Source organism: Cebus imitator, unplaced genomic scaffold, assembly GCF_001604975.1.
Source record: "Cebus imitator isolate Cc_AM_T3 unplaced genomic scaffold, Cebus_imitator-1.0 Scaffold258, whole genome shotgun sequence".
NCBI lineage: Eukaryota > Metazoa > Chordata > Mammalia > Primates > Cebidae > Cebus > Cebus imitator.
In genome coordinates this window covers 391,004-414,879 of record NW_016107573.1, presented here as the reverse complement: position 1 = coordinate 414,879, position 23,876 = coordinate 391,004, and the positions used below count along the sequence as shown (strand labels likewise).

At 55.0% G+C, this 23,876-nt stretch overlaps 1 protein-coding gene and 1 long non-coding RNA gene across 11 annotated transcripts in view; one reads left to right on the top strand and one right to left on the bottom strand.

Moving 5' to 3' along the window:
* EMID1 (EMI domain containing 1) overlaps positions 1-15,618 on the bottom strand; it is a 50,752-nt gene extending 35,134 nt beyond the window's left edge. For 7 of the 10 annotated variants that reach the window (XR_001816738.2, XM_017499485.2, XM_017499484.2 and 4 more), the window contains exons 1-3: positions 15,383-15,613; positions 6,668-6,781; positions 6,115-6,218 (exon numbers count right to left, since the gene is read on the bottom strand). Coding sequence is in view for 9 of the 10 variants with exons in the window: in XM_017499485.2 (XP_017354974.1) it covers positions 6,115-6,218; positions 6,668-6,781; positions 15,383-15,483 (319 nt within the window). In the remaining variant the exon portion in view is untranslated. Of the gene's footprint in view, positions 1-6,114; positions 6,219-6,667; positions 6,782-15,382 lie in introns of all 10 variants that reach the window. The other 3 variants (XM_017499487.2, XM_017499489.2, XM_017499483.2) reach the window with 2 other exon arrangements.
* A 78-nt stretch (positions 15,619-15,696) lies between these two features.
* LOC108283256 lies at positions 15,697-22,000 on the top strand. The gene is made up of 3 exons (XR_001816742.2): positions 15,697-15,964; positions 16,188-16,335; positions 21,977-22,000. It is a non-coding gene; the product is annotated as an uncharacterized LOC108283256 (long non-coding RNA).
* Positions 22,001-23,876: the final 1,876 nt, after the last annotated feature.

Genomic DNA, 23,876 nt, shown 5'->3' with positions numbered 1-23,876 from the left:
TACTTGGGAGACTGACGTGGAGGACTGCCTGAGCTTGGAAGCTTGAGGCTGCAGTGAGCTTTGATCGTGCCACTGCACTGGAAGAGTGACACCCTATCTAAAAAAATCAAATAAAATCAGCATAAATGTTTTCATGTCACACTAGAGTGTCCCTGAGTTATGAATCTGTAAACTTGTGGTTGGAAATTCTTTTTCAGACAGTTTGTTTTTGATGTTTCTCTAGGGGCCAGAAAGAATTAGAAAAACAAATAAAAATATGGTCTGACCAGCAGCACAGACATCAGACGCTCAATGCAATTGCGAATTTAAATTAAAAAAAGAAAAGAGTTTAAAGAAATAATGAAACTGTTCAAAAGACCAGAAAATTTTGGCTTTGGACTCAAGATTCATAAAAAGTTATCCAAAAACTCCCCCAAAGTTCTGAGAAATGGACAGGAACATTTGAAGGGATATAGGTTATAAAATGGCCCTGTAGCACGCAAAATTCCAGTAAGGAAGAAGCCGCCGGCTGTGGGGAGACCTGCCATTGGACAAAAATGTCACATCACTCCCATTGGTGTTTGATCAGAGGCCCCCATGGGCTGAGACCCTCCTCATCTCAGCCTGGGGGTCCCTACTGAAGGGCTCCTCCCCAGCCTCAACCTTGTCCTCCCAGGGGGCCCTGAAGGCTGGTCCCAGGACCACAAATGCCAGCTCCACTCCAGAAGTCTGACTGTGGGCCACTTCCTACCATCTGGGAGGTCACCACACATCCTATACACACACACACACACACACGCACGCACGCACGCACACATACGCATGTTCCCACCCTATGCTTTCTCCTAATCTCTACAGCTGCTGCACCCATGCCACCTCCTCCAGGAAGCCTTCCCAAACAGGCCAGTGCACCCACCTTCAAGCCCCCTTGAAGCTCATCACTCCCTGTCTTGACCTCCACACGGCCAGTGTGTCTGTAGTTCCTAGCCCTGGGCCCCATAAGCGGATCTTCTTCCCTCTGCCCAGTGCCAGGCCAGAGCTGAGAGGCTTTGTGCCCCTTCTCATGGGACCCTCATGACACAGAATACTGAGGCCCAGAGAGGAGGGGCTTCCTGCTCTGTCCTTGTAGGGACGAGGGGGTCTGGGATTTATTTCAACCTTGCTCTAAATTGGGGAGTAAGGATGTGAAAAGTTGGGGATTAGGGGTATGAAAAGTTGGGGTGTCCCTAGGCTCCAACTTCATGACTTTCTCTCCCTGAGGAGGAGCCAAAGGAAAGGCTTCCTCGTTCATAACCAACCCCCAGATCTGCTCTGCTCGGTTCAGTGACCACAGGCCATGGGGAGGCAGCCCTCCCGGCTCCAGCCCAGGTCTCCTGTGAAGAATTTACTTTGCAGATGTAAATATTTGCTTCCGGCGGTCAGAGCCAGGGATTAGGGTCAGAGCTGGGGGTGGGAGCTCCAAAAACCCTCCAGCCCAATCAGGAGCCTCTGGAAAGGGTTAGTCTATGTCCAGCCCAGTCCCCTCTTCAGGGTAGGCAAAGTTCCTATTTGATTCCTGTGCACTCACTTTGTATGTGGCCCGTGCCAGGCACTGGGGATGTGGAAGTCAGGGTGGCAGGATGGGGATCAACCTAGCCAGGTGGGAGCATCCAAAGGGCTGCAGGCAGAGCAGCGACTTGCTGGCCACTGCCAAGGCTGAGTATGGGAGACAAGGCCGGTGTGGGCATGGGGTCAAACAGAGGGAGGGTGAGATTCAGGGGATGCAGGCAGGGCTGAGAGAGTGGAGGAGGCAGCCATGCCGCTGGGGGTGCAGGATGGGCTGGCAGGGAGGTGGAGGCTGCTGGGCCTCCCAGACAGGAGCGGGAGTGGCCGGGTGGTGGTGTGGATGGATTTGCAGTGTTTAGCCCTTGGATTCTGAATCTGCAAAACAAAAGCTGACTCATCACCATACCTGGAACCTGGGTGGGATAAAAGAGATGAGTGTGGGGAGTGCCCAGCCCTGGATGGCAGAGGAGAACAAAGAGCCCAGGAAGGGCCTGGGCTGGAGCCTCAGTCTGCTTTTAGGCTATTTAAAATATTCATTTATTTTTAGAGACAGGATCTTGCTCCGTCATTTAGGCTGGAGTGCAGTGGCAGGATCACAGCTCACTGCAGACTTAAGCTCCTGGGCTCAAGCGATCCTCCGACCTCAGCCTCCCAAGCAGTCCTCATGCACCACTACGCTCAGCTAATTTTTTTAACTATTTTTTTGAGATAGGGTCTTGCTATGTTGCCCAGGCTGGTCTTGAACTCCTGGTCTCAAGTGATCCCCCTTCCTTGGCCTCCCAAAGTGTTCGGATTACAGGTGTGAGCCACTGTGCCTGGCCCGTTCTTAGGCTATTTTGTGGTCAACCTCTAGCAAGTGTCCCCTCTCTGGTTTCCCATTTTGGAAGACAAGGGCTATGAGGAACCATGGGTGGGGAAGGAATATGTATGTTGGGGACAGTGGGACCTATGAGGGGGAAGCAGAGGCAACCCAGCTCCATGGGGCCCATGGAGAGGGGAGGGGAGGAAGCCCAGCCTCTCTATCTTTCTATCTGGGAGGGGCTGGAGCTGAGACTGGCTTCTGCCAGCCTCATAGCATCCTAACTGTCTGAACACGCTCCTGGGGACATCCTCAGCCAGTGCTGCTGCAGAGGAAAGACCCCTGGTTGCAGTCAGACTGGCTGGGTTTGAGTCCACCTCCTCGGCTCACAGGCTGCTCCCCTGGATAAGGTATTCCCCTCTCTGAGCCTCAGTTTCTGCATCTGGGCCTTCTGTACCATGATGGCTCCCGCAGGGGGGTATGCCTTGCAGTGCCTGGCACGGAAAACAGTGACAGCTTTCATTCCTCTTGTCCTGATTATTGCAGAAGGGTCTGGGGCATGGGGATGCCATAGAACTCAGGTTGGCACCCTAGGGAGAAACCTGGCCACAATATTTGCTTGCTGTGTGACCTTGTGTGAGTCCCACACCCTCTCTGAGCTTCACTTTCATCATCTGGACAGCGGGGCTGATCTGTCTGCAGGAAGCCTCAAGAGGCAGGGTAACATGGGGGTTGCTGCAGCAGCCCCACTGTCAGCAGAGCCCACTGGCCCAGGCACTCAGGGGGTCAGGCCCAGGCTCAGGCCCAGGGAAGGTGACTGTGAGGCTGACATGGCCCTGGCATCGTGCCCACCTGCCCAGCCCTGCCTGGTCCACTTGGTGCATTCTGGCCTTGGTTCTTCCTCACCCATTGTTCCGATAAGCCCTACTGTTTCTGATAAGAGGCAGCCAGGTGACAGCCTCTGCCAGCCCCACCTCCTGAGGCCTGGAGGCACAGAAGCTTGCTCAGACAGGTCCCCATCCTGGCTCTCAGCTGCTGAACCACCTTGAGGCAGTCCCATCACCTCTCTGAGCCTGTTTCTACATCTATAAAATGGAGCCCATTCTAGTCCCTTCTCCACAGGTTGCCATGGACGTCAAATGAGACAATCCTCATTGGTCATAAAGTGAACACCCCCATTCTGCCAAAAACCAGCGCCGTGAAGTCCTTCACTAAAGCCCACCAGCCTCAGAGAGACTCAAGTCTCCTTTTGAGAAGCTGACTGAGAAGGGGGGCCTCAGAGGAGGGAGGCAGGGCTGTGTCTGCCAGGTCGCCATGGGATCCCCAGCAAGGTGGGGGGATGGGAGAGGAAGACATTTGTGGAGCATCTACCACGAGCCAAGCATGCATGCTACTTCTCCATGCTGGGTGACTTCCAGATAAAGCCAAGGTTCGGAGAGGGGAAGGGACTTGCCCCAAGTCACACAGTAGAGCACAGCTGATTTAGGGCTGGATTCTGGAATGGCAGGTGTTCCCTCTCCTCTTTTGGCCCACCCCAGGCTGCTCTGGGCCCTGTTGGCCCTGAGGATGCAGCTCTATGGCCCCAGGGTCAAGTGACAACACTGGGCAGGTGACAAGGGTGGGCACTAGCAGGAGAAGCAGCTGGGGGGCCCAGCCTGAACCCAGCTGTGTGAGAAAGGGAAGGGTCCCCTGGCAATGTCCCTGTGCCTCCCTGCTCCCCATTCCCAGGACCCCAGCAGAGTTTTCTGGAATAGTCGGGCACAGGCATCCACTCACCCACCTCCTTTTCCTCCACAGGCTCTGAGATTTCATCCTGGCAACACCTGGAGAGGTGGACGCGTATCATCCTGCCCATTTCCCAGGTGAGGACACTGAGGCTGAGTGTGGGGAGCACAGGCTGCTGCAGGGACATACGGCAGCTTGGTGCCTTTTAGTGATGGTGCCTCTCCCTCCGAGTGGGCAGGAGAATGACACCTGCAGTGCAGCACTCCCAGCCCAGCACCCTTATACAATGGCTTGCACAATGCACGGGGAGTCCCCACCCCAAGGCCATGCAGCTGGTGTGTGTCAGAGCTGGCCCGGCCCAGGAAGTCTCAAATATCCCATCCCTATACTGGGACCTGAAGGCCCTGCAGAGGGAGCTGGCCTGGCTCCACGCCTTCACATCAGCAGAGCCCCCTAGCCCTTGGCCTGGCTCCTGGATTCGCAGCCTCCAGTGGCTAGATTCAAGGGCATGGGTGTTGCCCCCACCTGTCCTCTCCCTCATCCACTCCTTGAAGGCCCCAGAGACCAGGAAGGTCTGCCCTTGGGAGGGGAGCCAGGGACAGAATGGCCTTTGCCTGGGGAGGCCCTGCCTGGGCCCAGGCGGCCCCCATGCTGCTGGGATTCGCCCCTCCCCATCACAGCTCCTCTGTGGTCTCCTTGGCAGCCGCCCCTCTGGCTAGCTCTCCTGCCTCTCAACCCCACCTGCCTTCCCCTCTCTCTCCCACCAGTGACAAGAGGGTGCTTCCTGGCTCCCCTTCAGACGTCCGTCCACCCGCTCCTGCCTCCCACACTGGCCATGTGGCTGCCTCTGGGCAGGGGTGTTTGGCATGGGGCGTCTTGACTCTCCCTCCAGCCACCTGGTTTCTCCCCAGCTTCACTGGGGACTCCTCTACCCCATGTCAGAACCTGCCAGACCCCTCCCTTCCCCGCTGCGTGGTGAGTTCTGACCCCCATGCCCATGGCTGTGTGACTCTGAGCACACCACTCCACCTCACTGGGCCTCAGTCACCCCATCTGTGAACTGGGCTCTTGAGGGTCCCGGGAAGGTGAAGTGTGCAAATCTCTCAAGAAACACCTGTGAGCCGTGGCTTCCGAAAGCACCATGTTCCTTTGAGTCAGAGGCTACATTTCGCACATTTGTATTTCTGGAATTGGGGTATGTCCTGAGGCTGGTGTCTATGTCCATGGGCTGCTTTGGGACCCCTGAATGCTTCTGTCTCTTGAGCTGTCTCTGGGCTGGTTCTCAGGATGGTTCTGGGCCAGCCCATCCTCTTTAGGGCCATGCTTGGAAACACAGCTCTTGGTGTCCAAAAATCTGCTGCTAATGGGTTCAGCCAGGCAGCGAGGGTGGGAGGGGCCTGGGCTGTTCAGCAGAGGGGCAGGTGCCTGGAGGAAGGGAGAGTGTTCTGCAGGGGAGAGTGCACCCAGGCTGCTGGGAGCCCATGTTGCCTCTTCTGTGCCCCTGAAGGGTTCTCTGAGCCTGGGAAGGCAGGGGTGGTGGGAGGAGTCCCTGAGCCTGGAACACGCTCTACACACGAGGGGCCCTGCCGAGCTCTCCCATCCCGAGAGCCCAGGGGCAGGGGGCGGGGCAGGGAGTGCAGCCAGGCAGACAGACAGAGGTGTGCGCCCCTCCCCTTCCTGAGCCTCGGTTTCCTCATCTGCAGGACAGGTGTAACCATTCTTTCCTCTCTGACCCACTGAACTGACGAAAATAGTTCTTTACTTCCATGTAACGTCTGTTATCGTGTCATACGGAAGTGTCTGGATGGGCTTTCCCCAAGTTTGGAGGAAAGACTTGGGATGGCATGACTTAAAATGTGAGTAAGCTACCCAGTATGTGTCAAGAGTCTCCCAAGAGGCAAGCAGTCACCGTGCGGGGGACAACAAGCACTGACTGTGTCTGATGAGCCAGGCCCTGTGCAGCCGGCCCTGTGTGTGACTCTGTAACAGGTCATGGCTCCATGCACTTGCAGGGAGGCACCTGGCCTGCTGTCACAGGGCTCCGGGAGCCGGCTGGGCAGTCCTACCTTCCTCGCAGCTCATCCCCGAGTGCCCAGGGCAGCACCTCCACTCACGGGTGGTCACTGTCTTGTACATCACCTTGTATGTGGGTCTCACCACGGTTCTGTAGCTGAAAGAGTCCCCAGGTGGCCCAGCTGAGACAGGGTCCTCCATAACCTCTCCCACTGCCCTGGACACCCACAGGGACAAACCCAGAGCCTCCAGGATCCTCTGCTGCCTCCAGGTCCCTTTGGAGGCTCTCTCCTCCTGCATTTTGGGATTCAGCCCTTCCATCCCCCCACCACCTTGCCACAGGGATCAGAGGTTGGATACCAGCTGGACAGGAAGACCCTGCCGGCTGGGCTGCCCTGAGCCCAGCAGTGAATACTTACTGAGTAAAGGAATGCAGGTGAATGGTGTATTCCTCCCCCAGGAAGCCCTCCAGGGTGCTCCAATGGCACAAGGGGACAGGCTGATGCTACCTTTGTTCCACCCACCCTGGGGTCCAGCCTTACCCTGCACTCCCCATGTAGTCCCCCCACCAGGCCTTTGCCCAAACTGTGCCTCCACCTCATTTACCTGCTCCCCGGACAGCTCATGGGCCAGGGGCAGTTCTGCAGCACTCGCTGAAGGTAGGTGCCATTCTGCACGTGGCATGAGATGGTGCGGGTCACCACATAGGAGCACCAGTTCCTGAAACAGATGCAAAGAAAGGAAACTCAGGTACCTGCCGGGGGCTCTGGGAGGATGGGTGAGGATGTCCGCGTTCTCTTCAAGAGCCCTGAATCCCCAGGCAGAGAGACTCCAGAGCTTGCAAAGTCATCTGGGCCCAAATGGCTGATGGGAGTCTGTGGCTGACGGGTGAATGTCATGGCCCTGGGGGTGGGGCCGTGCTGAGCGCTCTTGGTAGGTCTTGTGGAATGAACATGAAAGGCAGCGGCAAGACGGAAGCAGGCATTTTCCCCAGAGCTCTCCCTCCCCAACTTGCCTCCTCTCCAACTCTGACCCATCCAGACTGCCATCACTGCCTGCCTCTTGCCTGGACAACTGCAGTGAGTGGGCTCTCCCTCTGCAGCTCCGTCCCTCCCGAGAGGGAGTATCACAGAATGGAAACCCGGCTACATCCTTGCCTTGCCTACCCAACTCCCCAGCCCTCAGGATCTCCTGTGCCCACACCTGCTACAGGCCTTTGCTGGTGCTGGGCCCATTGCCTGGAGTGTCCTTTCCTCTGCTTCTCCCCGTGGCCCCTTCTACCTTCAAAGCCCCAAGGTACTGTGGCCTCTTCCCTCCATCCTTTCCCATCTCCACCCTGCCCTGGCTCCCGCAGCATCTGCACGCCTGTCATGCTGAACTAAGCTGCCAATTCGTGCCTGCCCCATCAGCCAGCATGCGAGGAGATGCCCTGTCTCGCTCATCCCCATGTCCCCTCTGTGGGTTGGCTGGGATGTGCAATCAATGCCCCAAGCCCAGAGGACTGACTTCTCCAAACACCAACTAATACTCAGAGTACACTGCATGTGTTAAGCACTTATTGTATGCTAAGGGGATTTTCACTAACATCTAATGGTGAGCCAGGAAGGTACCCCCACCCCATTTTACAGCAGGGAAACTGAGGCTCGGGGAGGTGAAGACAACTGCTCATGTCACATCTGGTGCATGGAAGAGCAAGACTAGAACCCAGCAGTGTGGATGGCTGACTCCATCCCAGAGGCCTCAGCTCCCATCTCCTCCTCATCTTGAGCCACGGTCTGTGGCTCTGTGAAGACCCCAGCCTGGGAACCTGCTGACCCCAGGCCTGAGGGCAGGAAGAAAGTCTAGGAGGGGTGGGGGACCCAGGCTGAGGAGGGTCACCTGAAACCATCCCTCCTTCCCTGGCTCCTGCAAAAAGCACAGGGCTTGTGACCCTGTGCAGGGCTGAGGGCCACTGAGCACCTGGAATGTCCCGGCCATCAGAGACTCCCATGCTGACCACAGTGCTGCCCCCACTCACTGCTGCCCTGCCCCCACCCCAGCCCACCAGGAGAAACTCCTGGGCCAGGACCAGGCAACTGATGCAATTTAGGGCCCTGTGGAATTCCCTTCATCTTTCTGTGCCACGCCAGAATCAGTGCTGGAAGAGGAAACAGCCCACGTATGGCCCTGGAGGCGGGAAGGCTGGGAGAAGGGACGGTTCAGCTTGGCCCGTGAAGTAGCAGGAGCTCAAAGAGCGCTTGGCCAGCCATCCCATGCAGAGGTGACAGGTGCCATCCCATATAGAGGTGACAGGTGCCTGCCATGGCACCATCAGAAATGGCACAAAACTGAGAACAGCCTCCACAGCTATGGAGCCACCAGACATGGAAAACCAGATGCTGTGACAAAGCCCAAGGTCTCTGTGTGCAGACCTGAGACCCAGCTATCACACCTGGTTATGGGGAGAAAAAAACAGGCAAAGACCAAGAAATATACAGTGATTGCCTTTTTTTTTTTTTTTTTTTTGAGACGGAGTTTTGCTCGTTGCCCAGGCTGTAGTGCAATGGCACAATCTTGGCTCACGGCAACCTCCGCCTCCCAGGTTCAAGTGGTTCTGCTGCCTCAGCCTCCCCAGTCGCTGGGATTACAGGCATGCACCACCATGCCTGGCTAATTTTGTGTTTTTAGTAGAGATGGGGTTTCTCCATGTTGATCAGGCTGGTCTTGAACTCCTGACCTCAGGTGATCTGTTCGCCTCGGCCTCCCAAAGTGCTGGGATTACAGGCGTGAGCCACCGTGCCCAGCAAGTGATTGCATTTCTATTACACTAAGAGAGAGACAGAAAGTCAACTATTTATACATGCCTGCACATGTACAGATACGTGTATATAAAGTTAGAAAAAAATTACACTCTTTTCTCAAACTGCTACCTCTGGGAGCAAGGAGGGCTTTCCATCTGCTCCGTCTCCTGCACTAACAGTAGCTACGTTTATCATGCTTGCTGCATGCCAGGAGCTGTGCCCAGAGCCTTCCATGCATTAGCTCAGTCAAATTCTCACTCTATTAAAAAGCCACTTTAGGCCGGGCACGATGGCTCACACCTGTAATCCCACCACTTTGGGAGGCTGAGGTAGGCTGATCACCTGAGGTCAGGAGTTTGAGACCAGCTTGGGCCACCTGGTGAAACCCCATCTCTACTAAAAATACAAAAAATTAGCCAGGCTTGGTGGCAGGAGCTTGTAATCCCAGCTACTTGGGAGGCTGAGGCAGGAGAATCACTTGAACCTGAGAGGCAGAGGTGGTAGTGAGCCAAGATCACATCATTGTACTCCAGCCTGGGCAACAGAGTGAGATTCCATCTAAAAAAAAAAAAAAGCCACTTTACAGATGGGAAGACTGAGGCTCTGGAGTTCAGGACGTGCCCCAGGCACCCATGATGGGCGGCACAGTCAGGGTTGGAACTCAAGTCCCTCTGGCTCCAGAGCTTGCACTCTCAACCCCAGGACAGAAGTGTTTCTCCTAATGAGTAGGTGAAGATTTCAGCCCTTTTGAAGGCTGAGGCAAGGAGGATTGCTTGAGGCCAAGAGTTTAAGACCAGCCTGGGCAGCATGGTAAGAACCCCGTCTCCATACAAATTTTTTAAAAATTAAAAAAAGCCTGGACCAGTGGCTTACACCTATAATCCCAGTACTTTGGGAGGCCAAGGCAGGCAGATCATTTGAAGATCAGGAGTTTGAGAGTGGCTTGGGCAACATGGCAAAACCCCATCTCTACTAAAAATACAAAAATTAGCTGGGCATGGTAGTGTGCACCTATAATCCCAGCTACTCAGGAGACTGAGACAGGAGAATCGTTTGAACTCCAGAGGCAGAGGTTGCAGTGAGCCCAGACTGCACCACTGTATTCCAGCCTGGGTGGCAGAGCGAGACTCTCTCAAAACCAAAAACCAAAAACCAGAGCTGTGTTTTGAACCTGTTAGGGTTTTATAAGGAGAGTAAGGGCCTAGGCCCCTTTGGAAAATTGCTGTGAATTGTGGCTTCTCTCCAGAAATACACATAAAACTTGGTGTACAGGTTAAGAGGGTTCACAGGTTCTTTGTGGTCTATGTGACACTTCCCAGGCTGGCCCAGGGGCTTCGTGAGTGAAGGAGGGAGGGAGGAAGAGGACAATCTGGACAGAGGACAGTTGGAAGCTCAGGAGGCAGGAAAGGGCGCCGGGACACAGAATGAATATGCTATGCCAGTGAGCAGATGCCACAAACATGAACATGCAGGGCCTGAGCACACAGATGCATACACAGACACACAGGGCAAATGTGCACACTGTGAACACATGCACACAGACACACAGGCATATGTACACACGATGCATGCACACATGTGTGCCCATGCGCATAGACCAGGTCCATATAAACACACAGCTACATACATGAACACACACAGGCTAAGGCAAGTCCAGCAGGACACTTAACCACAGAAATGACCGTCCTCCCTGCACACGAGTCCACACCCACAGATACAGGGCTGTGTGCCCTCACACATTCACACACACACTCATCAGCTCTGTCATAGAGCTGATGGACATAGACAGACCAAAGCAGGCTCAGAGGGGCACACAGTCACAGTCAAAGCTCCTCCCCTGCAAATGTGTTCACATTTGCACACCCACTGACACACCCACACCCGCACCTGCACACACACACACACACACACACACACAAACACATGCCCTCTCACCTGGACGCAGATAGGCTGAAGTTATGATCTCTGCACATGTTCATACAGGGACCCGCAGTGCTCTTTCATGTACACCCATGCATACACGTGCACACGTGTACGCACACACACACACACATTCTCACATGCACACGGACAGGTGACGGCAAGCCCAGCAAGTCACTTCTTCTCACACATATCTATACAGCACACATGTGGACACCACCCCCAAATGCCCAGCTCCTGGACTAGTCCGGGAGAGGTGGCCTGTGATGGTCCACAATGGCCAGAGCTGTCCTTTTTACCACAAGGGAGCCAGAGAAAAAAAAATTTTTTTTCCTTCTTCTTCCTTAATTAAAATCTCTACCATTGGTGCGTGCCTGTAGTCCTAGCTACTTGGGAGGCTGAAGCGGGAGGATCGCTTCAGCTTGGGAGTTTGAGGCTGCAGAGAGCTATAATCATGCCACTGCACTACAGCCTGAGTAACAGAGTGACACCTTTTCTCTTAAAAAAAAAAAAAAAATCTTCCCCATGTGGGTCCCTGCCCGGTTGCCACAATCTGGACAGTGCTTGAATCCTCTCCTTAGGAGACATGGAGCTGGTGGCTGGCTGGCCAGACCTATTGGACAGGAGAGGACATTCATGCCAGCTGGAGTTCAAGTTCAGTCCCTTGTCCCCCCGACAAGGGGATCACTAATAACCACCCCATCCCCCACCTTGAGGACCCCAGTCGCAGGACACCTAGCATCAGCCTGAGCTCCTCCACAGGGACCCAGCCTGGCCCTGCCACCCTCCTGCTCCTCTATGCACCTTCCAGGGGTAGCAGGAGGCTCTTTCTAAAGCACAGACCTAATGCTGCCACCATCCACTGTGGAGTCCACAGCACACTGTGGCTCTGCAAGCCCTATCCTTCACTTTTTATGCTGCTCGCCTCTCCCGCACATTCATGCAGCCACTTCTCCCACCTCTGATCTTAGCATATGAGGATCCCTCTGCCTGGAAAGCCCCTCCCTCTTGCTCTGGCAAACTCTTATTCATTCTTTGGGTCTCAGCCCTAAGGCCCAGGCAGGGGTTGGGCATCTCCCAGGGCACCCGTTAGCTACTCACAATAGCCCTGGTCTTCACTCGCTCATGCAGGTGCTGGGGGAGGATATGAGCTAGGACCAAGTTTGCATAGGGCTCAGCCTGAGGACACTCAGTGATGTTTGTTGAATGACTGAATGATGGAGAACAGGCAGCAGCTCTGGACAGAAGAGCCAGGACTTGAGGTTTCCACAGATGAAGGGACCCATCCCCATGTGCTCCATCTCTGCAGCCCCTGGGGTCTTCCTTCCCTGGGATGTGGTCATTGATAAGCTGCCCGAGAGCTGGAAGAGGCTGCGCAGTGGGGTGGGTGAGGGCAGGGGCTGGGAAGAGGTGGCACTTCCCTCCTGGGCCCTCCACTTCTGCCCACTCAGCACCTCTAGACCCCCAGAGGCCTCCAGGAGGGGAGAAACAGGCCAGACCAGCTCAGCCTGGCACTGGCCACCCCCATGAGGGCCCCCTACCTACACCTACACTCCACCCCCTGCCACGAGGGGCCCAGGGGACTTTGTCTCTGTAGGTCCCAGGGCTGTGATCTGGAACAGTGATAGGGGCTAATTGCAGGAGGCAGCCAAGCAGGCCGGGGGCCAAGGGCCGTGATGAAAAGGAGAGGAAAGAAAGGAGCCTGGCGGGCGGGGGCGGTGTGATGGGAGCCAGAGCCCTGCAGTGGGGCGGAGTTCCAGTCCTGGCTCTGCTGCTTCCTAAATCGGTGACCTTGGGCAAGGCCCTGACCCTTTCTGGACCTCACTTTGTCCATCTGCAAATGGGGACAGCAGAATCTCCTCCAGCAGGGGAGGCTTCACTCAAAGCCCTTAGCACGGCGCTAACAGCTATTGTTCATTCCTGTTCCTGGACTGTGGGGCTAAGGCCCAGACATGGGCCCCACACCCCGCAGCTGTGGTCCTAGAGCTTGCCTGGGGCTTGGGGACACCAGCATAGTGTCCTTCCCCTTGGAATAGGGATTATCAGGTTCTGCATTTGATAGAAGGAGAAACTGAGGCTCCAAGAGAAAGCACCTACCCAGGTCACCTGTGGGCATCAGCTGAGATTGGAGCCCCTAGAGAAAGGCTGGGCAGATCCCCTCTGTTTTAGAGCCCTCCATTCTCCCTGATCCTAGGCTTTGCCCAAAGGATGCCAGTGCTGCAGGGGCAAGAGGTCTGGGCTGGTGATGGCTTGAACCCTCAGCTGAAGCGCTGACATGAGTGGTTAAAGGAAGCAGGCTCCAGGCTTGGAAGGACCTCAGTGGGGCAGGAAGCCGCTCTAGCAGGGAATGGGGGGCTGGCAGGGGCGGGGGCAAGCCAAGGCAGCTCTGCATAGCCCTTGGGCACCCTGGTTCCGGGGGTCTCCAAGTGTTACCACATTCCTGGGGCTGGGGGCGGCCCCCTGGATGCCTTCCCAGGCCATCCCTTCCCCAGGACAATGCCTCTTTTCTGCCTCTGGTCCCTTGGCTGCCAAGGGGTGCCTGGGGTGCTGGACTGTGGGTGGCAGGAAGGCTGATGGGGCACAACATTCCCATTCTGTCTCCAGTAACGCGGGGACAGGGCCACAAGTGGAGGTCCTAGTAGCCCCACAGACTTCTCAATCTCCATGTCCCTACCCCCATGTGACATGGTTGATAGAACCGCTGCAGGTGAGGCGTGGTGCTGGTCCTTCCCACAAGGAAAGAAGGAAACAGAGAGCAAAACTGAGAACCATGGCCAGGAAGTGACCCATTTGAGGTCACACATCAGATCCATAACAAAGTAAGGAATTCTGTCCCCATTCTGTCCAAGGCCAGAGCCCCTAACTCCTAACCACGACTACAAACTTTTCCTGGTGCCCCCAAGCCAACAATCTCTTTCCCTCCTCCCAGAGGGCTGCTAGGGAGAAAAAGCCACTGAATTTGGAAATTGAATGGCCTGGATTGAGGTGCCACTTTTCCTCTCTAGGCCTCAATCTCCTTATCTGTACAGTGGGTGCAACAGCATTGCCCACAGGGTTTTTGTGATGCTCCGGCCACTGTAACAGCCTTCTGTGAACACACGGGGCAACAGTCCTCAGTGACCACCAGATACCTGCTCCCACCCAGGAGACCCTGGGAGATGAGGAGCTCAGGCCGGGAAGCCCTGCCTTGGACTGGCCACAGGGCAGTCTGGGCCTTAAGCTGTCGCCTCCATCATCCTGAGCATGACAGTGGATTTCTGAGTTCACACTCTGTCCTCTTAGCATCTGGGATCCTGGTGGCTCACATCCGTCCTCTGGGCAGGTCATATTCCCTCTCTGGGCCTCACCTTCCTCCTCCATGAAACAGAATCATAAAAAGCACGCCTCCAAGCAGCTGGGAAGATTCTAGAGCTGATAATGCAGGTAAAGGGGCCGACCCAGGCTAGCTGTGGTCTGCACACAATAGGTGGTGGCTGTGACATCTGCCACACCGCCATCCCTGGCTCAGACAACTGCTCTTCTGGCCTCTGATACCTCAGCCACCTCTGTCCTCCAGCACTGCCCATGTCAACCACTCTTGCTAGCCCAGCAGGGGCATGCTGGCCCCTGACCACTGAGAAAGGAGAATTTCTGAAAAGAATTAAAGAATTGAGGCCGTAGGGGGTGGGGGCTGCGCAGGCCTTTGAATGGGATGAAAGGGCCTGGAGAGGCCTGGCTAGTCCACATTGTCTGCCTTGGACGATGGCTGGCCTTTAAGAGGGGACCCTGGCGGGGGCTGCAGCCAGAACAGGGGCCAGGGCAGGTTCAAACACTGTCATCAAGGACAGAAAGGCAGATATGCAACCTGGCTCATCAGTGACTACCTCATGAGTCTGAAACATGATGCCAATTCCCCGGGACCTCAGTCTGCTTATCCGTTGAATGGGGACAGTTTTCCCTACCTCATTCGGTCCTTGAAGGATTAATGAGGACACTATATACAATAATGGGTCCCACCACATCAGGTTCTGGGAGCTCCTCCATAAAGAGGAGGAGGGAGGAGGGTCCCTGCTGGTAGGAGAGCAGCAGGAAGATAGTGCTCCCTCTTGTCTCTGTCCAAAATGCCAGGTCCCAGGGGAGCCTCTGACACTGACCCACTGGGCTGTGAGACTCCACCCCAGTCCCTCCTCGGAAGGAGAGAAATAGCTTGGTACTTTAAAACAAACAAACAAACAAAAAAACAGGAACACGGAAAAGGGGACAGGGGGTCCCAGGAACAGGGAAAAGGGGAGAGAGGTCCTCGAAGGGTCAGCTAGGGGGTGTCATGGACCTTTCCCAAGTGCAGGGGGAGAGGCCCTAGGAACAAGGCGACAGAAGGGCCAAGGCTTCACTCTTCTCTCCGGCCCCAGGGTTGAAAAGGAGGGAGTGAGGGAGGCGGCCAGCTCCGACACATGGGACAGGGGACCCCGCACTCCAGGAGCCTCAGCGAGACCGCGGGATGGCGGTGTCCCTGCCCTCACCCGGGCTGGCACTGAGGCTGGGGACTGAGTTGCTCTCCCGATCCCGGCCCTGCCCGGAGGCGGGGGCGTGTGCGCCCCGGGACCCCCGGCCAGCTGGGCGCAGAGGCGCCGGGAGTCCTTACCTGCGTCCGGAGAACTGGGCTGCCCCGAGGCTCCAAGCAGCGCCGCCTCCCGGGAGCAGGAGCCCGAGGCAGAGCAGTGCCCACGCCCGCGGGCCGCCCATGCTGCGCCCGGCGCCCTCCGCGCGCGGCCCTTCGCTGTCGCCGCCCCCAGCCTGCCGGCCCGTCCGCCTGCCCGTGCTGCCAGCCGCCCCAGACGCGCGGAGCCTGGTTCCCAGCGCGGCGGCTGGAGGGAGGGCGGGCGGGGACGGGGGCGCGCGTTCCCTGCCTCGCCCGGCCCCTCAGCGCGGCCCCCGCCCCCTGCGCCGCCACTGCCAACCCGGAAGGAGCCCCGAGGGGCCCGGTCGCCCCCATCAGGACGCCCGCCAGGTGTCCACCTGAGCTCCACGCCCTTCACCTTGCCCCGCGGGGCTCTTTGGGAGGCGGGGTGCCAGCTCCGAGGTGTCCTCCCGCAGGATATAAACTGGGAAACCGAGGCCCGGGCCACGGTCCCAAACGCGGCCGGGACCCGAACCCACCTCACCTGAGCGAACGATACCGGGGACTCATCCTTTTTCAACACCTTTGCGGGATCCAGCCCTCCAAGTAAACTTCCTGAGCAGTGTGCACCATGCGTACTGGGCACCTCACTGCGGCCACCTCACATTCTGTCTCAGGTGAATCTTCAAGCCACTCTGCTCGTCGAGCTGGGCACAATATCCCCATTTTACAGAAGAGAAAACTGAGGCCCAGACACTCACAGTCTCCCTAGGAGGAGAGCTGGGCTGACACCATGAGTGCAGGGTCCGTTCTTATTCTCATTTTACAGGTGTAGAAACCAAGGCACAAAGAGGAGCTGTCATTTACCTAAAGCACCCTGGCAGGGGTTTGGCAGAGCCAGAATTTGAACCTAGATGTCCTGACTTCGGAGAGTATCAGCTCTTAACCACAGCACTGATTTCACCATATGTAACAAAGTAAGAATTGGTGTTGAGTGGTTTCTTCTGGGGGAAGGGCTCTGTATCCCACAAAGGTATATGTAAGTGTAGTGTGTGTGTTTGGTGTCAGGGGCGGGGGGGATGCATGTGTGTGTGGTGTGTATGATGGATGTGTGTGCATGCATGATGTAGATTTGTGTGCATGTGTGTTATGTGTCTGTGACAGGAGTGTGTGTTTATGGGGAGGGACCAGAACTCTCATCAGAGAGGACCTAGACCCCCAACCTCCCAGGACAGTCTCTAACCCCGCCTTCTGCCTGGGTGGATGAGCAGCAGGCAGATAGGCCTGGGCTGGGGAAGCCCTTGCCCAGCTTGGCTCCTTCCTGCTATGGCTTATCCAGACCCACAGTCCCTGCTAGAAACACTCCCCAGAAAGCATCTGCCAGTCACTGCATTGCCCCTCCTGGACTCACCAGGGGCAGGCAGCATAGGCCACCATAGGCAGGCAGGCAGGCTGGACGGGGGATCCATCACCAATGTGTCCACACAGAGGAAGCAGATGCCCTGTCCCAAGGGACAGGTAGTGAGAGCTGGGCTCAAATCCTGCCTCTGCCACTTCTGCTCCAGTTAGCTCAGGCAAGTCCTGCCCCTTTCCGAGCCTCAGTTTTTATTTTGCAAGGAAGACAGTTGTATGTTCCTTACAGGAATGTGGGAAGATTGAGATCGTGGTAACGCCGTCACCCACTCCCCCAGGTTTCACATGGTCCCCCACGGGTTCCCACTCCCCGCAATGACATTACCATGGTGCCAATGTTTCCCCCTTGGGGAGCTGTTGCCCTCCTTTTCACGTAAAATTTTAGGGCACCTCCTGTGCCATCTCTCTGACCCCCAAGAAATGCAGCTTCGTACCTCTGTGGTTAGCCCTTGTTTTTGACACAGCTGGATCAATGACTTAACACCCTGATAATTTATCACTCCTGAGGGGTGGTGCCCCCAAGAGGATGCCAGTCCTGTCTGAAGCCCCCGTCAAGGAGCCCAGATCAAACCCATCACCCCACGGGGTGCTATGAGCTGTTTAGGAAGCTCAAACAGGCAGCTGTTTAACACGCAGGAGAAGCACCGGGTAGTGCCTTGGAGGGGCTGAGAGGTGTCCGGGATGCCCACTAAGTGCCACAGGAGGAGGAGGCACTGCTGGGTCTGTTTGCAACATGTCTGAGATGCTCCTATCATTAATGACGTCCACATTTCTTAACCAATACCACCAAACTTGTGGCAGACTCAGGCCACTGCAGAATTTCTTCTCCTGGTAAAAGCTGTTAACATTTTCACATGGGAGACGGGCCTATGCTTGCTGAGGCTGGGACTCCTGGGTCCAGGGTATGTATTTATCACTATAGACAGACCCTGTGGCTGTGTGACCTGATGGTTACCACCCCACAAGCTCCGTGACCTGCAGGCCTGCATGTCAATTCCAGAGCAACCTCTGGGAGCTGTGTGACTTGAGACAAGTCACTTCCCCTCTCTGAACCTCATTTCTTTGCCTGAAAAAACAAGGCAAGGGACCTTTGTGTTTTGTTATTTTTAGACAGGGTCTCACACTGTCTCCCAGGCTGGAGTGCAGTGGTGCGATCTCGGCTCACTGCAGCCTCAACCTCCTGGGGTCAAGCGATTCTCCTGCCTCAGCCTCCTGATTAGCTAGGACTACAGGTGTGTGACAGCACATCCGGCTCTTTTTTTTTTTTAGATGGAGGCTTGCTCTGCTGCCTAGGCTGGAATACAGTGGCGTGATCTTGGCTCACTGCAGCCTCTGCCTCCAGGGTTCCAGTGATTCTCCTGTCTCAGCCTCCCAAGTAGCTGGGATTACAGGTGCACGTCACCACCCCCAGCTAATGTTTTGTATTTTCAGTAGAGACAGGGTTTCACCGTGTTGGCCAGGCTGGTCTCAAACTTCTGACCTCAGGTCGTCTGCCCACCTCAGCCTCCCAAAGTGCTGGGATTACAGGCGTGAGCCACTGCACCTGGCCTTTTTAATATTTTTTTGTAGATGCGGGGTCTTGCTCTATTGATCAGGCTGGTCTCGAACTTCTGGCCTCAAGCGACTCTCTCGCATAGGACCTTTTTAAGGTCCCTCTGGCTCAAGAGTCTGAGCATCTGGGAAAGTATGAAAGCTTCAGGTCTCTCTTTGGCGGCCCTGGGGACAGCTGAAGCTCCGTTTAAGGGCTCACTTTCCTGGTGGATGACAGCCTGCTTTCTGGTCCTCTTTCCTAGTTGAGTGGTGGAAAGGCAGGAAATGCCACGGGGGCCTGGGGTTTTGGTTATTTGAGGTTTCAGTGTTTGCTGAAACTGAGAGGAGAGGGGCCGGCTGACTTGAGGTCTCAGGGCCTGTCCCTGCAGGCGGAGCCTCCCTGCTGGGAGCCTGGTCCTTTTCACTGCCAAGACCAGACCACAACCGCCAGTAACGACAGCGGCTTCCGTTCCCGAGCGCTGACTGTGCGCCAAGCGCTGTGCTAAGCATTTTGCTTGTATTGTCTGCTGCGGTCCTCTCCACCACCCGGGAGGCAGCCTTACTGTCCCCAGGTGTGGGGCTCACGGCCAGTGAGTGAAGGGCACCTGCCTATGAGCTTACCCACCAGACCACACTGCCACTACCACCCCCCGCCCCCCCACTGAGCCCTGAAGGTGGCTTCTTTGGGGTAAGGGATAACTTGGCTCAGATTTGGGGTCCCATCTTGGGGCTGATGAGGCCAGAGAGAACGCATGGTCACATACCCAGATCTGGACCCATGCCCACGTGGACCACGGGGACACACACAGACACCCTCCTGGGGCAGGGCATGGGATCCGGGAAAGAGCCCGTCTGGGGCAGATTCACTGACACATCCATCTAGGCCTAGTCCAAACAGGAAATGTTTTATCCTCTTAACAAACAACCTGGGCTGCAGCCTCCTTCCCCTGTGAAGTCCCTCAGGGCCAGAGCTAAGGGACTCTCCTCCCGCTGTGTCCCACAGGGCTGTCTCTCCCGCTCGGAGATGCCCCATCATATCAGCCCTGTGCACACGGGCTCATGGGAGCCCAGGCACTCTTCCCATAATGTGCCTGCTCCATAGGTGAGGAAGCAGCCCAAGGGACACCCAGAGCCCATGGCTGCAGCCCCCAGGGGCCCAGGCCTGATGGCCAGGGCAGTACCTGGATGCCATGAAAGGGAAGGGACTGTGTAAGGCCACAGCCTTCAAAGCTGCTAACCAGACAAAGGACAGGGCCTAAGGGCTCAGCCTTCCCAGTGAGCTTCTGCACCTTTGGTCAGGGAGCTTGGCCCTCCTGTCCCCGGCTCTCAGAGCTGGGGGGAACCTGCAGGGCCAGAGTCGGGGCGCTGGGAGAGCTGGACAGCCTGCGGCTGCCTGGCCGAATTATTTATGCTCCATGGAGCTGCCCTTCTCATTCACCCAGCTCATTCTTTCCCCAGAGAGCTGGGACTAGGGCTGGAAGGGAGGGGTGAGAGGAAGGAAGCTGTCACAAAGTCATGAATGAGGTCTCGGGACGGCCTTCCTGTCCTCCTCTGGAATCTCCCGTCTTGCATCTTTGACAGGGGTACAGGGGGAGGATAACAGAATGACAGGGCTGGACATGAGCAAGCCTGGCAGGATGGGGTGCCTGTTGTTGAAGTTTAGAGACCTGGATGTTCTGTGTGATCTAGAGAGTCCCTTCTCTTGGGGCCTTAGTTTCTCCATCTGGAAAATGGGGGTGATGTGAGGACTTGGAGGCTTTCCTGCGACCACTCTGTTTCTTCCCCCTTCCCTCCTCTGGCAGTTTCTCCTAAATCCTCCCGTTTCTGCCCCCTCACCTCTGTCCTCGCCTTCTCTCAGGTCCCTTCCTCTGCTTCTCTTTCATCCCCTTTTGCAAAAATAGATGAACAATATCTCCATATGCAGCATTCACCCAAGTAGGGGGAGAGGGAAGAGCTGTTGGCTCATTCCTACTAGAATGTGAATGACTGACGTGTTTAATGTTTAATGTTGGGTGGAGGGGGAGTTAATGTGGCTTCCTGACATTTAAACCCTAAATCATTGGTAGTGGAAATTCCAGGCTGGTGAGAGAAATGTTTGGTGACCAGAGCCTAGGAACATGGCCTAAGACCTTCTGCGTGGGAAACTGTTAGTCTCCCAGCGCAGTGAGGTAAAGCTCACTCCCAGCTGGATGCATCTGAAGTGGCAGCTGTGAGTCCCGGCGTTTGGATGGATCTGGCAGGAGGGAAGGGCAGACCAGAGGAGCCCCTCAGAGTAGAGGCCCTGGAGCTGCCCACCAGTCCTGCCAATCCTGGGTGGCACCTGCTGGGCCATAAGCATGTGGGCCCCCCCACCTGACAGCCCCAGGATGCATGGTTTTTACCTCTAGGGAGGTGTTGGTGGTGCTGAGAAGCAGGAGAATGAGAGTGGTGGGGAGAGAGGAGAGAGAACGAGTCAGAGACAGAGACAGAGAGATATAGTGCGAGACTCTCAGAAGAGAGCGTGCCAGGTAGCCAGAGAGAGAGAGGGAGATGAAGTGATCTAGAGAGATGTCTTCATCTTTCATAGAAAGAAACAGATGGAAAGACAGAGAGACAGAAAAAGAGACAGACACAGAAAGCGGGACTCTCTGGGAAGAGGATCCTAGGTTGCTGGTCTTAGCTCCTGTAGGAGCCTGGCAGAGGGGGCAGGACCATGCACCAGTCCCCCCACCATCCCGAGCCTCATTCATTTTCAGCACTGCACAGACTCTGGCCTCCCTCAGACCCCCATCCCTTGCCCCCAAGGGTGGGGAGCCCGTCCTCCTTCCATTGCTCATCCATGTGCCTGGCAATGGCTGCCCTTGGGCTCTGGGCTGCCTGGGGCTGGAATACATCATGTGTGGGCAGCCCCTTAAGGCAGACAGAGCCCTTGGGCCCAGGAGGAATGAATTCCTAACCTGAGGCTTGGTCCTGGGGTGTCTTAGGTGGATGGACAGCTATATAGGGGGAGGGGGACCTGACTAGAGAGTGTCCCTGCCCCACCATCCAGTCCAGCCCTGCAGGGCTAAGTCTGGGTCCTCTTTCTCTGTGTCCATTTCTTGTCTCCAATCCCATCCAGCCTCCGCCTCCTTGAGGGATGTGGCATCGGTCTCCTCAACAGCCTCCTGTGTCCTCTGTGATGCTCTCAGTCCTTTAGGATCTTCCCAAAGGTACGAAGAGCCAAGCAACCCTGGGAGGAAAACCTTCCAGTCTTCCTGCTCCCCTCAGGCTGAGAACTGAGGGTGTCTCAGCCTCTTGTCCTCCCACTGTCCCCAGACCCTGGGACGCCACACATCTCAGTTCCCTAGCCCACCCTGTGCTCTCCGTCTGTCTGCAGGGCTTTCCCACCCTGTCCCCTCTGCCTGAGCTCACCCTTCAGTCTCGGCTCAGACATCATCCCCACTCCACCTCCAGAAGGATGTCTCACACGACCAGCACTGGGTCACATGTCCACTGGGCTTCACCACTCACAGCCTTCTGGGCTGGGGACATCTGTTGATTTGTCTGGTTCCTCTGACGGATCATAAATAGGCATAGATGCTGAGCCCTTTTTATAACCTTTCTAAGAGTTCTAGGGCACATACAACTCCAGAAGGCGTACAAGATACATCTTGTATCTTGTGCATAACAATGTCTTTTTTTTGTTTTGTTTTCAAGACAAAGTCTTGCTTTTTCATCCAGACTGGAGTGCAGTGGAGTAATCTTGGCTCACTGCAACCTCCACCTTCCAGGTTCAAGCGATTCTCCTGCCTCAACCTCCTGAGTAGCTGGGATTACAGACACGCACCACCATACCTGGCTAATTTTTGTATTTTTAGTAGAGATGGGGTTTCACCGTGTTGGCCAGGCTGGTCTCGAACTCCTGACCTCAGATGATCCGCCCGCCTTGGCCACCCAAAATGCTGGGATTACATTGTGAGCCACTGCACCAGGTCACAATTTCTGCATAGAACAAAAGCACAGCTGACTCTTGAACCACATGGGTTTAAACTGCTGGGTCCATTTATATGCGGTTTTTCTTCCACCTCTGTCACCCCTGAGATAGCAAGACCAGCTACTCTTCCTCCTCCTCCTCAGCCTGCTCAACATGACGACAAGGATGAAGACCTTTATGAAGATCCACTTCTACTTAATAAATAGCAAATATATTTTGTATTCTTTATGATTTTCTTAGTAACATTTTTGTTAAAAAATTTTTTGTCATATTTTTAACAGATGGGGTCTTGCCATGTTGCCCAGGCTGGTCTTGAACTCCTGGACTCAAATGATCCTTCCACCTCAGCCCCCCAAAATGCTAGGATTATAGGCAGAAGCCACCACACCTAGCCACATTTTCTTTTCTCTAGCCTACTTTATTGTGAGAATACAGTATATAATACATATAACATGCAAAATATGTGTTATTTGACTGTTTTTGTGATCAAGCCCCTGGTCAGCAGTAGGCTATCAGTGGTAAGGTTTTTGGGGAATCAAAAGTTACATGCACATTTTTGACTGTGCAAGAGAGGGACCATGCCTTAATCCCCATTTTGTTTAAATGTCAGCCGTAATATGATTAATTGTGGAAAATTTTGCAACATCTAAATCAGATAAAAAGGCTAATTTTCTCCACATATAAAGAGCTCTTACAAATCAATTGATCAATGATTCAATAGATAAATGAAAAAAAGTTGTGAACAGACGACTAACTCAGAATGAAAAGGCTTCACTCAAAAGAAAAGCAATGTGCTTGTGTGTGGTGGCTCACACCTATGATCCTAACGTTGGCAGGCCATGGCAGAATGATTACTCAAGATCAGGAGTTCAAGACCAGCCTAGGCAACATAGCAAGACCCCATCTCTAAAAAAAAAAAAACATTAAATGGTGCACACCTGAGCAAGATCATGTCTTAAAAAAAAAAAGAGAAAGAGAGAGAAAAAAAGATTCAAATGAAAATCACAACGCAAAGCTGATGGTAAGGACTTAACAATTTTGATAATATGGGTTGGCAAGGGCATGGGGCAAGTGTCACCTTCTTGTGCCCCCTCCTGGGAACACAGTTGGTAAATATATAAAACCAAAAAGTATATATCCTTTTGACCCAGCAATTCCACATCAAGGAAGTTTCTTAACAGGTATATTTGCAAAGAAAACAAGGAAATCAATGGTAGTGTCTGTAGTAGCAAAAGACTGGGAGCAACCTAAATGCCCATTGCAGGAGACTGGTGAATTAAGGTACATCAGCCCGGGGAACATAGCAAGACCTCATCTCTACAAAAAATACAAAAATTCGCTGGGTGTGGTGACACGTGCCTATAGTCCTAGCTACTTGGGAGGCTGAGGTGGGAGGATTGCTTGAGTCCAGGTGGATCATGAGGTCAGGATTTTGAGACCAACCTGGCCAGCATGGTGAAATCCCGTCTCTACTAAAGATACAAAAAATTAGCCAGGTGTGGTGGCATGTGCCTGTAATCCCAGCTACTTGGGAGGCTGAAGCAGGAGAACTGCTTGAACCCTGGAGGTGGAGGTTGCAGTGAGCTGAGATTGCGCCACTGCACTCCAGCCTGGGTGATGGGG